The sequence below is a fragment of the Merops nubicus genome, unplaced genomic scaffold (assembly GCF_000691845.1).
Source record: "Merops nubicus isolate BGI_N331 unplaced genomic scaffold, ASM69184v1 scaffold15467, whole genome shotgun sequence".
Taxonomy (NCBI): Eukaryota; Metazoa; Chordata; class Aves; order Coraciiformes; family Meropidae; genus Merops; species Merops nubicus.
This window is the reverse complement of record NW_008621121.1, coordinates 36,868-53,318: the sequence shown is the minus strand read 5'-3', so window position 1 is coordinate 53,318 and position 16,451 is coordinate 36,868. Positions and strand designations below refer to the sequence as shown.

Below are 16,451 nucleotides of genomic sequence, written 5' to 3'. Positions count from 1 at the left end.
TACAGTGTCACCTCTGATTTTTGTGATGTGAGGAGAGAGAAGCAAAAATAAAAAATTCCAACCAGTGTTCTAATTCCCAGCATTGTATCTGGAGAAAAGCAGTTAATGTTGTATAGATCCACTGGATGAAGATCATGAACCAGCACAGGCTGGAGCAGATGGCTGATTTTTGCTAATATATCTTGTCCAGGATGGTTCAAAACTAGGAAAGGTTTTCCCTGGTGCCTAAGTGTCTGCATACACAAATGACATCAACTGAGCACATTTCTGAGTAGCCATCTGCATGGTGCCAAGCACCCTGGTCTATTTGCATCCTGAATTTACACATTAAGGCCATTTTTCTGCTCGAATCTCTGAGTACAGCCCTGGAGAAGTAAGCAGAGCTTTTGTGCTTTACATGTTTCATCCCACCTACCTCCTCTGTGTTTTATTCCACAGTAGGGTAGACTTGGTGACTCTTAAGATTATGAAGACTTTATTTTGAAAAGTATGGCTGTTAAGTCATCTCAGGTAGACATTCAGCTATGATCCAAGTTACTTGGATCATGCACTGTTGTAGATTTACATGATTGCAGCTGATGCTATGGCTGAGAAAGTCCAGATGATGACCTAAATCAGATCTCTGTGCAGGAGAAGGTGAAAAGATATATATATATATATATACATATATATACTCACGTCTACCTGCCCTGCAGAGCTTTTCAAAGTCATGCAGCTCAGGCTGCCTACTGACAGTAACTGTGTTCCCATCGCTGAGCCCTTGGCCTTCTAGTATGCTGGTTATAAGGAACAAGACCTGAGGTCTCAAGGGGCCATCTCAGGTCCCAGATTCATTGTATGGGCAATATTTTTCAAAAGCTCTTCTGGGATTTGGGAGGACACTCTCTTTGGCTGTCACTGGAATCTGTGCTCTGAGGATAACTACCTGCTTTTGGAAAAGCTACTTTGTATTTCAGGGTTTAAATTAACATATCAATTTAGTTAATTTAGGAAAGGCCAAAACTTGACATTTATTACTTGTTATAATTGCTTTATGTCAATCTCATCATCCTCAGGCTGATTGCCAAAGATGGTAGCTTTACGTTTTCATCATATTCCACTAATAGTAGACTAGTAGATTTTAAGTCTGCCACAAGTCTGCCTCTGTTTTTGGTTAGCAAAGTGGGGCTATGTGATTATGTGGTTGTAAATGAAAATTTTTTTAAAGTGTCTGAAGGAGGTTTTATCTGATTATTTTTTTTTCTAATGATAGGTGTGAGATGTAGCTGCCCTTTAACACTGGCTCTTTGTCTTCCTTTCAGATTCCTCAGGAGGTATGTATTCTCTGATGAAGACTTCTAGCCTCCAGATGGACACCTCCTGTTGCACAGGAGAATTTAGCTAGCATGAAGGCTTCCTCCTTACTAATGACTGCTCTTTTGGAGAGCTTTGTTCTTGGACCACTGGACCAGTATCTCAGGTTCTGAATAACCGTTTCCAAGGGAGTGGGGCACAAGACTTTATTACAGATATCTGAGTCCCAGCCCTTACTTGCTGAAAGTTGGCTTCCACCAATTTTGTGTTAGATAGGTCAGAATTTGTCTAATTGTTATAGATGAAGGCAGAAGGAGGTCTCTGCAATCTAAAATAGAGAAAATGTAGCTGACGTTGTTTAGAAGAAATGCCAAGCTCTGTGGATTCATTCCTTTTATAGTCCTGAGCTGGGGCTCCTGGTAATGAACAAGCCCTGCTCAATCTTCCCTAATCCTCCCAGATGTCAATACTGAGGTAAAGAGACTTTTCATTCCTGAAGAAAGAGACCCCGTGGGCATCTGGCAGTAGGAACAGCCTATACTCATTACTAAGGTCCAGCAGCCTGCACTGCCAATTTTCCCTTGGCTTTTCAGCCTTTTCCTCTCTCTCAGTAAATGAATGTGTGGTTATGTAGCAATTAACTGTGTTCTTTTAACAGCCTTGCAGATGCAAAGGGAACATGAACTTTATATATTGAAAAAGATATGGATCTGGCTTCTTCATCTCTGCCTTCCCACTTAGCTTAATATTGAGTGAGGAGAAGGGATAGGGCTGTTGAATAAATACCAAATCCAATCTTAATTTTGGAACAAAAGAGGAGCCCACCCCCCCCACACACATTTTTTTCTAGTTTACAACAGGAAAACTGAATGGTTATAAAACATTTGGTAACATCTTTGTTTGCTGTGATCTTAGACAGCCAAAAAACTTGTGTATGTAATGTTCCCCACCTTGTGTCAACAACATAGCACTTTTTGGGGATCATTGAGTCATAATTTTTGAAAGACATCCCTGTGGAGCAAAAGTAATGAATAAGAGGTTTATAACAGTCATGTTATTCCTACACTACTGTTTCTTCTTACATCAGTGTTTTGGTTTATGAGCTATACAATGTTTCACTTGCTTAAGAGTATGTTGGTAATAAGGAAATTATGTACATATTTTCCACATAATCCAAAGGAATATTGTTAGTATTACTAAGAGAAGTTGGGTAAATCATGTAATGTGGCCCCCAAAAGTCTCACCCTTGTGACTAGTACTTTGTCCTTTTTACTATTCTTTTCTGTCTGTTTAAAGAAATCAGAGAGTACAATTCCTGTACAACTGGGGGATTTATCCCATACCATAATAGCTCAAAATTATTCTGAAATTTAAATTTGTCCACAAGCAGCCTGTGGAAGCAAAACATCTTCAGTACACGGACAACTTAAGCAGGTGCTAGTTTGATCAGATATGAGCACACCTTATGATCTTTTTATTTATTTTATAACACAAATTGTAAAGAGACATGTGAAAAGATGATTTTTAGACATAAAGATCCTTGTCCCTTTTAATTATCTGCCTGTTTTCCACAACAGAACTGTGGTAGTTATCTTTTATGCCATCACTCAAGGATTTTGTGTTTTTTTATGCTGAGAAAAACTTGAGATGGCTTTAAAGTATTGAAATCGAAATAGGGTAGCTGGCTTACCAGTGAATTGTCAAATGGCTTTTAACAAAACCATATTTCCCACAGCTGGAAAATAACCCAGATATTTCTGTGAACCGTGCCTTCTTCGCAAAGAACCAACCAGCAGCCCGGTCTGATCCTTATGTCAATCTCCGTGAAGTCTCCAGCCGCATGAAGTTGCCCCGGGGGGAGTATCTCATTGTGCCATCCACTTTTGAGCCTTACAGAAATGGAGAGTTCTGCCTGCGAGTTTTTTCTGAGAAACGTGCTAAAACACAGTGCGTATCTTCCCCGTACAGTATCTTCTCTTCTGCTGGTGAGGCACGTAATGGACATCCTGTGCTCTATCATTTCCCTTAACCAGCATAATAGACCCATATCTAGGACCTATTTTCTTACATAGTCTACCATGTGTGACATGCACAACCGTGGTAGAGTCTTGACTCTTCAGATGGCCTCCACCAAGCACTCAAGTGGTAACTAGACCCATCAAGTCTGTGAAGTAGAAGTTCCCACAATTAAAGAGTGCAGGATTTGGGAGTATGACAATGAGGAGATGTTTTTTTAAAAGGGTTGTATCAATAGCAGCCACTGGATGAAAAAACAGGAGTCTGGATGCAAGACAAGAACAACAAGCCTGGATTTCCCAAAGAAAAAATCTTCAAGGAGATTGGATAGACAGAGGTGGGATGGGGAATGTGAGAAGCCGGAAACCCAGGGGCTTGTTCTGTGCATTCACTAACACCTAATATTAAACCAGCTTGTTTTGATAATCATTTTAAAGGCAAATGGTAGACTAATAATTTCTGGTTGGTTTTTGGTTTGTTGGATTAGTTTGGGTTTTTTGTTCATGTTTTTGTGGGTGATATTGTTTTATTTTTCCTTAGGGTGATTGGTGATGTGGTGTCTGCAAAACTATATGAGGTAAACGCCTTAATTGTGCAGATCATTTGGCTTTTTTTCCTAGCAGACTTTTCCTTCATAATGTAGGGGAAAAACAGGGGCAGGATTTTTATTTCTTCCCCAAACTGGGATCACAGTATGTGTTTGTGCCCAGGAGAAATATGTTTTGGTTGTGGGGATTTTTTACATATGTCCATGCCTTAGTTTTGTGTGCATTTTCATGTGCCTGGGCCCATGTGGCACATAAACTACACTTTTGTAGAGTGGGCTAGAACACGTTAAATTGTCCTTCCATCTAGCACAGGTAGAAGGTGGGGAGGGCACAGAATGATCCTTTCCATAGAAACAAATAGTCTGCTTGATGCCCAAGAGAAATTGCAAAAGCAGTTCCAAGGAACTGCTGAATTGCTATGGCCAGGTGCAGCAACATTTTCACTGCAGCTATTCTATAAAACTACCTTAGAAGCAGAAGAAAATGTTTTCATCAGCCTAAGAAAGCATTTAGTCCCAAATGAAGCCAGCCCCTGGGTGGTTGTGATTTAAGTAGTGCCTCTGTTTTGCCATTGCTGCAGAGCAAGTGCTCATTTTCCGTTGCCATAAATAGTCCTCTGTAAAGCTGCTTTATGATATCCACAGCTTGTGTTCTAGAACCACCTTGCAAACCACACTCTCGGTCATCTCTTCCCTCTAGCCTCATGTTGATAACAAAGATATAGATGATGAGTTCAAGATGCTGTTTGAAAAGCTTTCTGGTGAGGTAAGTGGATTAAAGTCAGAAAAAAGACTAGGACCTCTCTGTTATGACTATGCACATATTTGACTTGCCAATTTCTTTTACTGTGTGGTTTTCAAAAAACCAAGCATCTCTTCCCTTTTATGAACTCACAGCTTCAATTCAATTTATTTTACAACAGAGTAGTATTAATACATTGTTCTTCTTATTGGTGTAAAATGCGCTTTTTTCCCTCAGTAATGCAGGACATGGAATAATTTGAAAATAGGGATGATGGGAGTGAGGACTGTGAAAATATCATCCCATGGTGAAATAAATTACCTGTGGAGTTAGCGTATGATTCTGACAATTGCCTAGTTGGCTAGTTCCTTCCTTTTTGTTTAGAACCCCCAGGAACTGAAAAACTGTTGGCTGAACTTTCTCTCTATTTATTGTATTTGAAAAAGTTCAGTGTCTACAAAGCCCTGCTGCGCTCGCATGCAGGTGTCACATCAGATTTTCTCTTAATGAAGAGGTGGCCACTGGTACTGGAGAGGAAAGACACCTTTTTAGTTAGAAAGACCCTTTTGAGTTTTGAGAGGGCAATTTTAGTCTTGTTTGGTTATAGTTTCCAGAAGCCTGGAAAATCTCAAATGCTCTCCTGGACCTCTTTAGTTTGAAAAAAAGGCAGCTACTCAATTCAGTTAAACCTGTTAAAAAGTTAACATTTACTGGATCATGTCACCATGGCACCTAACAAACCACTTCCCATTTGAAAAGTTAGGAAATGCGGTTTCTGAGGATCTCTTCCATGTAATGTCTGATGGCAAACGCAAAATATTAAAAAAAATTTAAAGGTTTACATGCCTTAGAAATGGAAGAAAAATAGTCTCTGGATGTCTGACAGCAAATGTATAGAACTTGTTTCAGATAATTTCAGTGTTAACACCTGAAATATGTTTTGTTTTCTGTCTAGGACTGTGAAGTAACTGCAATTGAACTTCAAGCTATCCTAAACCGGGTTTTGGCAAAGAGTAAGTAACTTTATGTAGTTCCCATTGGATGTAGCTGAAAGGTACATGCTGAAATGGAGAGACATAAAGTTGCTCTTTGGTCACAGTGAAAGTCCATGCCTGGGTCCATCAACACACAGATGGGATCTGTGCTAACAAAACCCAGCTCTGTCAGCTAAGGATGATAAAACCCAGAGTTTGCGTCTGCTCCCAGCTGTGTTACTCCTGGCTTGTTGAACCTCTAACATGTGGGGAAAATAGCACCTGGTGCTCTCCTTCCAAGCACTGCCAGCTGATGTCCCACAGAGGCACTGTATTCCCCACACCTTCTTGAAAGGATCACCATGGGAAGCTATTATCATGCTGTTGCACAATTTCTGTGGGCAGATAGAAGCTTACCTCTCCCCAAACCAATAGCATCCCTTGACCCTGGGCCACATAAGCCATGTTAATCTGATGAAGAAATATAGTGGAAGAAATGGCAGAGCATTTACTTTGCTAGCAAGATTTTAAGGTGGCTGACATCTCCAAGGTTGTCCGCAGAAAAATATTTGTCGAAAAATATTTCTGACTGGAATTTTTACTTCCTTTTTGTATAGGAAAGGATATTAAAAGTGATGGATTCAACATTAACACTTGCAGGGACATGATCAGCCTTTTTGATGTATCCTTTGAATATAATTTCATCAGATTTAATGTTCCTGTATCTTCTTTGCAAAACTTCTTGACTAGATGAACTAAGTTTACACTTCCATTGTCCAGGCACATGACTGGAGGCATGAAGTTCAGCCAAGCAGTTCTATCAGCTCAGGGTGGCAGAAACCTGAACCATTTAATCATCACCTGCTTCTCTCATCTGCTCTACACCTCTCATTGCTTAAACTTTTCCCTAAAAATAGCAGGAGAAGAAGCAGGGACCTTCTGCCTGGATGCACCTGTGCAGTTTTGGATGCATACACAGCATGCTTGGCAGGAGATAGGTTTTAAGCACAGCCTTAACTGCCTTCTCTAAGTCAGCTACTGCTTACAGAACACAGAGCTCAAAGCAGCAGAGACAGGCTGGAGAGCCTGTTTGAAGGTGGAGGGCTGCAAGTACATGCTCTGCCTCCCTCCCTTCTGCATGGCTTGTAGGATGTATGGGAGCTAATAAGTTTTGCATAGCCAAGAGAAAAGGAGAGGTCAGAATATCTGCCCAGTGCTCCTTTGACATGCTGGGAAAGTAGCCAGTGCATTGGGTGGGTCAAGAGCCATGCTGCCAGGATTACGCTAATGCGGATCTCATGACATGGTCATGTTGAGCTCAGCAGGGATTAGCAGTAGATCTTGTGGATCACTAGCAGTTAGGAGGAGTGATGCCTTTGTCCTACACTCCACAGTCTCCCAAATTCACCAAGGTGACTCATTAGGTACAGCAGCATGGGGGCTAACCCCTTGTTTTTGCAAAAATTTCCATATGATGGGACGTTGAACGCCCTGAATGACATGGGGGAAGACTATGTAGCCTACTATTGACTCTCCCTGTTCCCTTGCAGTTCCTGCCTCTGGTTTCTGACACTCGTCTGCTGCAAGACCAATCCTTTTGTTCCCTAAGGACTTTAATCTACAGTTAACTGAACAAAATGCAAATGGTCCTAATAGTGCTTATATATTTGGCAATCCCATATATCATTCCTTGAGAGTGCAGATAGCCTAGAAATTCTTGGCATGCCTTTAGCTAAGCAAATGTAAAGCTGTGAGAATGCCTGTGTGAGACGGAGATGCTTTATAAATGAGAACTAGTATGGCATTAAGACACCGCTGTGATGGGTGATTTGTTTTTATCACAGAACTGGCTGCTCTCCAGTTTTTCTAAGGATAGAGGAATCTTGATTTTTGAACTATGCCTTAACATCCCCAGACCAATGGGACTGGCACCCTCGGGCTTGTAGAATTCAAGACACTTTGGATGAAGATTCAAAAGTATTTGGTAATACGATGTTTCTGTCTCCCCTTCCTACTTAACTCTCAAGTACAGGTTCAGAACTAAGATAGGGTTAAGTCACCACAGGCAGATATACTTGGAAGCCTTCCTTCTTATGGATGGATTTTGTTTCAGGCCTCAGAAACACCTCTGATTTAAAAGGGCTCACGCAGATCCTCTTCCACCTTGGCCCCACAGTTTTTCATAATTTGCAGTACGTTGTGGAAATCAAGATTAACCCTCCTCCACTGTTGGCAAAGACAGCCTTCTCTGCTGTCTGCTGTATTAAAGCTCATATAAACATACCTCTGCTGTTGCAATATGTTACATTGCTAGCTGAGCACCAGCAGACACAAGGAACACATAGTTCTAGAGTCCACAAAAACCTCGCTTTGTATTTTTTAAATCTTGTAGAAGTACTGAACTATTTTTCTGGCAGACAATCTAACATCCCCCAAAAGTTCACACAGAATCAAGCAGTCTGAAGGAAGGTCAAGTTTGGACCTGCTTTCTTTGACAAGGTCCCTTTCAGACAAGCCTGCTGCTACCTTGATGCTGGCCAGCACAGAGCATCTGTCCTGGATGTTCATGAAGAGGTTTGGGGTTCATAAAGCACCAGCTCTGCCCTAGGGTTGGTATCAGCAGACCAAGCCCTGTTAGCCTATTCCAGTCTAAGCTGTAGGTCTGGGTGGTATCTAACTCTGGATAATAACCTGCTGGCAGTAGGAAGCACCTATCAACATGTCTGAAATATTAAGCAGAATGGACTTTGTCTGTTGCAGTGTTTGCCAAATGATAGGAGGTTTTCCTCAATGGCCCGTCTGCCACCACGTAACACGAAAGCAAGGAGGCTGCCAGCCCATGGGGAACGTGTTTCCCAGTCTGCCTTGCTTGCCAGTAGCTACTTGAAACATTTCCCTTGCTCATTAACTTTTCAAAGAGCAGGAGCTTGGGCTGTAGGAGCAGACTGTGTCCCAGCCATCAGAAAACAGAGCCCGGGTCTGCACTGCAGAGTGATGGTGTGGATGCAGCAGAAGCAGGCATGGTTGTTCTGGAGTTAATCCAGCTACATGAGCAGGGAGGATGGCAGGGCACGGGCTACAGAGTGGACTAGCAAATGAAGGTTACACACTGAAGGAGCCCTGAGATTTCATTCTGGCTGCTAACCCCTGGTGAGCCTTGTGTTACCGTGTCTTCACTGCTGCTGCTGCCCAGCTATGAAAGCCCAAGCCTGCCTGTGCTCACACCATCACATGGCCACGCGGGCACACATTGAAAAGCCATCTCCACATCCCCTCGTTCCCCTCTGCTGCAGGCAATCTATAAGAAAGTGGACAGTGACTACTCTGGTACCATCGACTCCCACGAGATGCGAAATGCCCTCAGAGAGGCAGGTGAGTGTGCTGCTGGGGGACACCGTGGGATCACCGAACATCAGAAGAACGCTGGAGCCTTTAATGGCTTTGCTTCCCACCTGTCTCCTAGATCACAGTGCTACCAGCACCATTCCCCCTTCCTGACAGTCACACACTGCTGCGTCCTTTTGCTGTTGCATACATCGATACCTGTCCTCTGTTCCCCATTATGAACCACTGATATTTTTTGTGACCATTGTTTATCCATCTGATTATTACCTGCCATATCTTTGGCCTCCTTATTCCCTAATCTAATGGTCCTCTTTCAGGCCTGTGTCCAAATACTCTTTTTCCTTCATTTCCTCTCACCTTTCTCTACACTGGAGAAGGTGCAAGCCTGACCAAGGCATGCCCCAATGACATTTTGTCTGATGTGTGTTATTCACTTTTGGATCAGTGCTTGCCAGCTCAGGGACATCTAGAGGAGCAGGTTTTTTTGATCTGTCTTGTGCTCAGTGGAGTTTATGTGAATGATCCAGCGACAGGAATAGCACTAATATGGGCCTGAATAGAGCCCAATGTGTTCTGTGAGCTACTGGCTTTACTGCAATCAATCACTGCTATTCAGATGCGGCTCCAAGACTCGCTAATTAGGGGTTTATCTGGGGAACATAGGACTGATTATACTGTGAAACAATGTGAAATATGCAGCCCGACAAAATGCTGTGAGAGAACTTTATGCTTCTCTTCACACAGCACAATGTGCTTTGGAAAGGACCCACAGAGAGGTGGGTCATAGAGTCCAACAGAGCTTCTGGGAGGTATAGCTCTCAGTCCTTCACTCAGGTCAGCCTGAGTCACATAAAAGACAGCATATTAACCTGCCACGTCGGTGATTCATCTGCTTCCCTTGTCTTCAGGTTTCATGCTCAATGATCAGGTGCAACACAGCATTGTCATCCGCTATGCCTGCAGCAAGCTGACCATTGATTTTGATGGCTTTGTGGCCTGTATGATCCGCTTGGAGACCCTGTTCAGTAAGTGTCCCCACTTCTCAGGGAAGGGGAAGTCCTGAAAATTTTGGTAGTTTTGTTAAGTATTTGATGTCTTTTAACTGCGAATGTAGCAAACTGCATGGAAATGTGAGTGTGCCAGCAAAATTCTCTCTGTATGAGAAAGCAGCAGAGAAATAGCAAGAACCTTTCTGTCTGAATGACCATGGAGGATGTGGGACATTTTCATAACCTACCATGCTCTTCTGCTTTACAGTCATCTGTACTTTATGGTCAGTGCTCTGTTCCCCAAGTTGTCCCAGCTCCTATAAACGGTGACATTTATCATTTACAGTCCTTACCCAAACCTGATTTACAAGTTTGTCCCTGGACCGTACCAGAAGCTACTGCATCAGATTTTATAGTTGTCCTGCTGCCAAATCTCAGTTTGCTGCTGTAGATCTGACTATTCCATTCCATGTGGCAGCTTAGAAATTACTTGCAAGAAGAAGAAGAACAGCTGCAATATTATCTTACAGAACCAGCCTAGATTTCCAGTAGATCATGGCAAAAAGCCAGACCTCTACATTTTGTCAGACAGTGATTCTCTACATACCAAACTCTGTGTTTTATATCAAATTTCCCTCTCCCCCCTCTACTTTACAGAAGTGTTTAATCTCTTGGACAAAGACAAGAATGGAGTCATCCAGCTCTCTCTGGCTGAGGTGAGGCTGATCAGATTGAAATACCACCTGGTTAAACTACAGCAATCAATTGCACTAAAATACATTTATTTAAAATCACTATTATAAGTGGTAAACTCAATAGTGATTCAAATGGAAAGTTTGTTTATGTGAAAAGGTTCTTCAGATCAGAAGGCTTGTCTGAATTAGTAGAATGAATATTTACCCTTTATGACCAAAAAAGTAAAGATATATTCAAAACCCCTAAGGTTGCTTAAGAAGATGCTTACACCGTGTGTTTCACTATCTACTTTTAGAGGGCAGTGGTCAATTCATTAGAGAACACACAGCAGGGAACTGTTCTTGTTTGGCAGAGAATGTACTGATCAACCTGCCAGAATTAAAAAAGACCTTTTAAGATCTCACGTCTTTTTTTTCCCACATTGTTTTTAATGCAAATCTCTCCTGTTGAAGCTGTAATAAAAGCAATCAGCTTGAGTCTTCCCTTTGCAGAATACAAATTTATCTCAGGAAACAGCTGGAAGGGGCCCCAAGAGGTCCACCCAATTAGTCCTCTCAGCTGAAGACCAGCTTGAAGGGAGGGGGTTGGCTAGGAAGCCCTGTGACCCTCGGTTACAGTTAGTTAAACCTAGCTGAAATTATGCATTGCATACTCAGACCTTAGAATTTTTCAACGGTCACTGGAGAACTGGTCTTTCCTCAGAAGAGACCCCACTTGCAATGTCTGAGGCTGATCCTGGCAATAAATTTCCCTAAAGTTCCTGAGCAGAAGGACCCTACACGTACAATAGATTAAAAGGCAGCTCCAGCCTTTCCCAGCTTGTTTTGCAGAGTTGCGCTAGAACGTCCCACTGGCATCCTGTGGACCTTCCAGATCATCTGACTCCTTGTTCTGTTTCTCCCTCAGTGGCTGTGCTGCACCCTGGTTTGAACCACAGTTGGTGAGTTCAGCAGAGGCCTCTGAGGGTCTTCCGAACACGCAACCACTTGTTCAGCTTCTCCTCATTGTGAAAAGCAGAGAGAGAAACTTATTTTTGCTACTGGCAAGTTACTTTCAGTACATTAAAAAGAAGTGATCTACTGTCAGTTATAAAATAAATACACTCTTTAATAAATAAAAATAAATAAATAAATCAAACAACCCCAAACCTCTTTTACTTTTCCCGCCCAAAATGTATTTCTCTGTATCATGCTGAAATGTCATAAATTTTGACTTACTACAGGTGTGCACAGGTGGCTTTGGTTCAACTTTTGACTGGTGCATCAAAGGTCAGCAGTGTTCAACATCCTGGAAAAGATCTCTGTTGCCTGCAATGTCCAAACATATGTTTCACAGAGAGAAATCCATGCTGAGAGTGCAGGCAAAATTTGTGTTGCTGCTCTGGCTACCTCCCTTCCCAGCCAATTGTCCACTTTGGCTGTGCCAAGTGCCTGCAGAAGCTGGGGGTGAGGAGCTTGGAGGCAGACGATGAGCTGCTGAGAGCACAGGGGAACTGGACATGGACACAACGCTGAGGATGAACAGGAATTCAGGCAGACATGATGGCAGTCCTCCACAAGTCTTGGCTCAGTCTTCCAGGAAGAGGAGAGAGGTGGAAGGCCACAGGCAAGTTGCTGCAGTTATTCTGGCTGAGATCTTCTCCTACAAATGCTTGTCCGTATGTTTATTTCAGTGCCTGAAGACGGGGTTCAGAGTTCAGGAGCTGGGTGACTGGAGTTCAGAAGCTAACGAAGGCAAGTGTGAGGGGAGGAACATAAAATGTGCATGTAGGGGATCTAAGAGCTTAAGTGTTTGAGGGATGTGCTAATGTGCATCATGATTTGAAGACGAAACCGAAGCTAATAGTCACTGGCTAACAGTGTTGTGCTTTCCTAAAATCTTGTAAAACCTTGTCCTTTAAAAAAATCTCTCTGCATTTAATTTCACAATATTATAGAGAGTCATAGCATAGCAATGCAGGCAAGGTAATATAACAGTTTTTTTTTCAGCAATTGGAAAATATTTCTGTAACTCACAATAAGGATCTGATGAGAAGACATGTCTGACACTTCTCCCTGGGAACAGTAGAAGTGCAGAAGGACATCTGTGTCCCCAAGGCAGACATGAGGCCAAGGCTCTGTCTCTCTTTATCTTCAGTGCTGTGTTTGAGAGGTGACTTTCCCCATGCCTACTTGTTCCTAAGCTCGCTCTTTAAGCAAGAAGAAAGCTGTTGTTTGGTTCCCATCTCTGAACACAGAATGCCTCCACTAGACATATCCCAGCACTTCTTCCTGGTGCTGGCTACAGCTGTCCATGCATCCAAAGGGATGGATGACCTGTTTCAGTGCATGGCTCTGCTTTTCTAATAGATGGTACTCACTGCTCTCATGTAGAGGTCTTCTCCCAGAAACAGAGAAATAAATGTTTAGCTCAAATTGCAGGATGAAAACAGCCCTCAGGGAAACCATAGGCTTTCCCCTGCTGTCCCTGTGCACGTATCAAGCAAGGGTCATGACAGGCATGCAGCTGTCTTAGGTTGCCACCAGTTTCTCATGGTAGATATTTGCCTGCTGACCAACAATAGACATCTGCGTATCTCCATCTGACTGAAAGACAGAGCTACCTGGGGGAAACTGATGTCTCCAGAACCTTGAGAATTTTCTAGTGAATGCTCTGCCTGTTCAGGAAGATGAATGTGTCCTTCCCTTCCCCATATCTTGAGTATGTAACACATCTCCTTACTAACCACACAGCAGGGTGAGCTAACTGCCTTGCAGCTTCAGTTTTGCTTTCTGCTCACATGTGCTATTCATGAGTTCATTCCAGTTATGATCACAGAAAGGTCTCTCTCCACAGGACTAGGACAACTCAAATATATGCAGAAATCCATTGCATACTCCCTGTTCTTTTCCCTTTACACCAAGCAAGATGCACCCACCACAATAACACTCATAGACATCTCAATGACTCTCACCCTCCTGTACAGGATGGGCAGAGGGCTGCACTCCATCTTCCTTTATCTTTGGGAAGCAGGCAGCTCCAGAGGAGCCACCTCCTCTTTCGTTTTGTCTTTGAGCTCAGAGCTTGGCTATCAGGTCTCAGAAAGCAACTGCTCAAAAACGAGCCTTTTCATGAGATTGAATGCACTTCTCATTTTTACTTGATGCATATGCAAAATGATGATTAATGTCCACCTTATTTTCTTTCCTTGTGCTGCAAGCTGAACAAATATCTGCACTCATCAGTTCTCCCAGTCTAAGTCAAGAGTCAAAAGGCTAAAATGCCTTTTGACTAAAACACCTGCAGTACCTCCTGTGGAAGCAGTGGAGCATGGTGGGCTGAGCCAGGGCTTGGGCATCTGGACTCTTGTGCACTCCTAAGTGTGGCATTTTGGCTGTGTCTCATTTTTTGGAGCTGTGAAGCACTGAACCTCCCATTAGATTTGAGTAACTCAGTCATGGGGAATTATAATGCAGACAAATCCCAAATGTTCATGAATTTATGATACATTCCTTGTCACTATGAAAACCATGTTGCATGACATTCTCAGTACTTTATAAATAAGGTGGGGTAAAAAGAGACTGCCATGGAAACTCTGCAGTGGCTCTTCACATCTTTCCTTTCTCTCTCCACTTTCCCATAGAAAAGTTTTCATTTGCCCCGCAACCTCATGAACAGAACGCTTGAACTCTGTATATTGCGTCTGTAAAATGTGACACACATTAGACCATGTTCAGAGTTCCAAACTCCTTGTGCTAACAGAGGAACTTCCTGTGGGTATAAATCCTACAACCTGAGCATATGACACCAACTTTGCACCAGAGTAAATGTCTGCATAAGGTACAAGACAATCATGGGGATTTAGGATTCTAGCTAGGAGGATAAAAAGAATCAACCTCATACATGCAATTATGTGTCACCTGCTCATCCTCCCAGAAGGGGAGATTTACAGAGGAATCTCTCCTTTCCATCACTGCAGGCTAATGATCAGTTCTATGGCTTATGAGTAAGCAAAGAAGGAGCAGTCCTTTCCAAACTCCTTTTTGTTCTTTACTTCAGACAATCTCACTGAACCTGACTCAGCGGTGTGTTTTAGTTATTAATTTCCATACAATTCAGACAACCTGGCAGGCCTAGAAGCCCTGAGAAACTGTGAGCATGTTTTTCCTTTCCACCTTACTCAGAATGCACCCAAAATCCCAGCCTGCTGTTGTTGTTATCCCAGCCTAAGCTTATAGACTGGAGATTCAAACAAAGTCCATAAAAGCAAGTGATATTCTGGATGTGAAAGGAACCCAAATTCCAAGGCTTTTGAAGTTTCTCCAGCACTAATGATGTCCCCAGTGATAGTTAATCTTAAAGTAGTGCCCTGCTACTGCCTGAAAAGTTGTTGCCATGGTGTCTGTCTCTGTATAACTGGCACGTACAGAATAAAATCCTCTCTTTCTTTAATAGAGCAAATTACTTCACTTGTTACTGTTGGCCACTCATTAACTCCTTCCTCCATCTTTGACATCTTTGATGCAGCTCTCACCTGAAGTGCAAGCCACCATCAGCTCAGCATCACCTACCTGTATGGGTGGGAAGGCTTGGGTGGTGTGGTTCTTGGGGAGGGTTGTGTTGGAAGAGGAAGAGCATGAAGCAGAAAATAATTGGTAGGAATGGATCTGAGAAATGGACTAAAGAAGCACCTGAATAAATGTTGGGAAAACAGCCAGGAAGATGTTCAACACATCATCTTTTCAACCATGCAGGAGCTGAACAGTATCAGGAACTGGAGAAAGTGGCTGCTGCTTTGATTCTTTCTGTTGCTTTCAGGGAAGAAGTCACGTGCACTCTCTTCGTAATATACAGGGCTGACTGAGGAAACCTAAGGCTCTTCTCTAACCTGGAAAGCTCTGTAAAACAATGTTGGTTTTGTCTATTTGCTCACCTCTACATGTGTAAAAACTACATTGTTGGTTCAAGGTCAGAGTCATGTATTTTTTCTAACCCACCTCCTAGTCATTAAAAAAGACCCCAAAATTCAAACCAGTGATGCCTTCTTTAAGTTCAAGCTAACTGGTCTTCTTCTTGATATGATCTCTCATCAAATTAGGTTTGCCTAGGCTAGTTTAAATGGAGTATCTTGATCTAGCTCTTATACAAAAGATAATAGTGAAAAGATAATAGTGAGGGACTACTTCCAATGCCTTAAAGCATTTCGGTGTTCCTTAAATTCCCACATCCTTTTTGGTATTTTCTCTCTTATTCTCCTAATTACACAGAAGGTCACATTTTTACCTCTGCTGTATGCTTCTTGTCAGCTGACATACTAAAATGTTTCAATGTTCCTGTTATATGTTAAAAAAACCCCACTGAATCCATTTTTTGGAGGGGAATGTCCATCATCCTCCTTAGTTGTTCACTCCCTGCTAGTCAAGACAGAAGCCGTACTCGGATAACAGGGTCTATACCAGTGCTCCAGACATGGGGTATCACCATCACTTGCTGAGGCAGAGCAGCAGGAATAGCTACAATCACTGGCCAGGGGAACATCACCCAGGTGCTCTGCCAAGGCCACACACAACTTTAAAGCAGCTCACCTAACACAGGTACAGGACACACAGAGTGCCCAAGAAAACTGCTGGCCTCTCCATGTAGAAAGCACCACAAACCTTCCCAAAGGTGTGTCTTCATTGTACATTATTAGTACATTTCAATGTAAGAGGATGTTTCCTCTGTGTCTTTCCTCAACCCTGTAGCTCCATGGGGATACTACTGAACTTTCCACCATGAATATTGCTGCCTTGGCAGTGTCATCACGGACTATGGAAAGAAAATAAGCAACTGATCTCCAGGCCATTGAGGTCCTGTATTTAGACACAAAA

At 42.7% G+C, this 16,451-nt stretch overlaps 1 protein-coding gene across 1 annotated transcript in view; it reads left to right on the top strand.

Annotated features, from left to right (window-relative positions):
• The window catches only part of LOC103776835 (calpain-8-like), a 30,818-nt gene extending 19,286 nt beyond the window's left edge, over positions 1 to 11,532 (top strand). The window contains 11 exon segments of the mRNA XM_008944362.1: positions 1,302 to 1,313; positions 3,029 to 3,240; positions 3,850 to 3,886; positions 4,557 to 4,622; positions 5,554 to 5,611; positions 6,190 to 6,254; positions 7,488 to 7,556; positions 8,866 to 8,944; positions 9,826 to 9,942; positions 10,564 to 10,622; positions 11,509 to 11,532. Coding sequence (XP_008942610.1) covers positions 1,302 to 1,313; positions 3,029 to 3,240; positions 3,850 to 3,886; positions 4,557 to 4,622; positions 5,554 to 5,611; positions 6,190 to 6,254; positions 7,488 to 7,556; positions 8,866 to 8,944; positions 9,826 to 9,942; positions 10,564 to 10,622; positions 11,509 to 11,532 — 798 coding nt within the window.
• Positions 11,533 to 16,451: the final 4,919 nt, after the last annotated feature.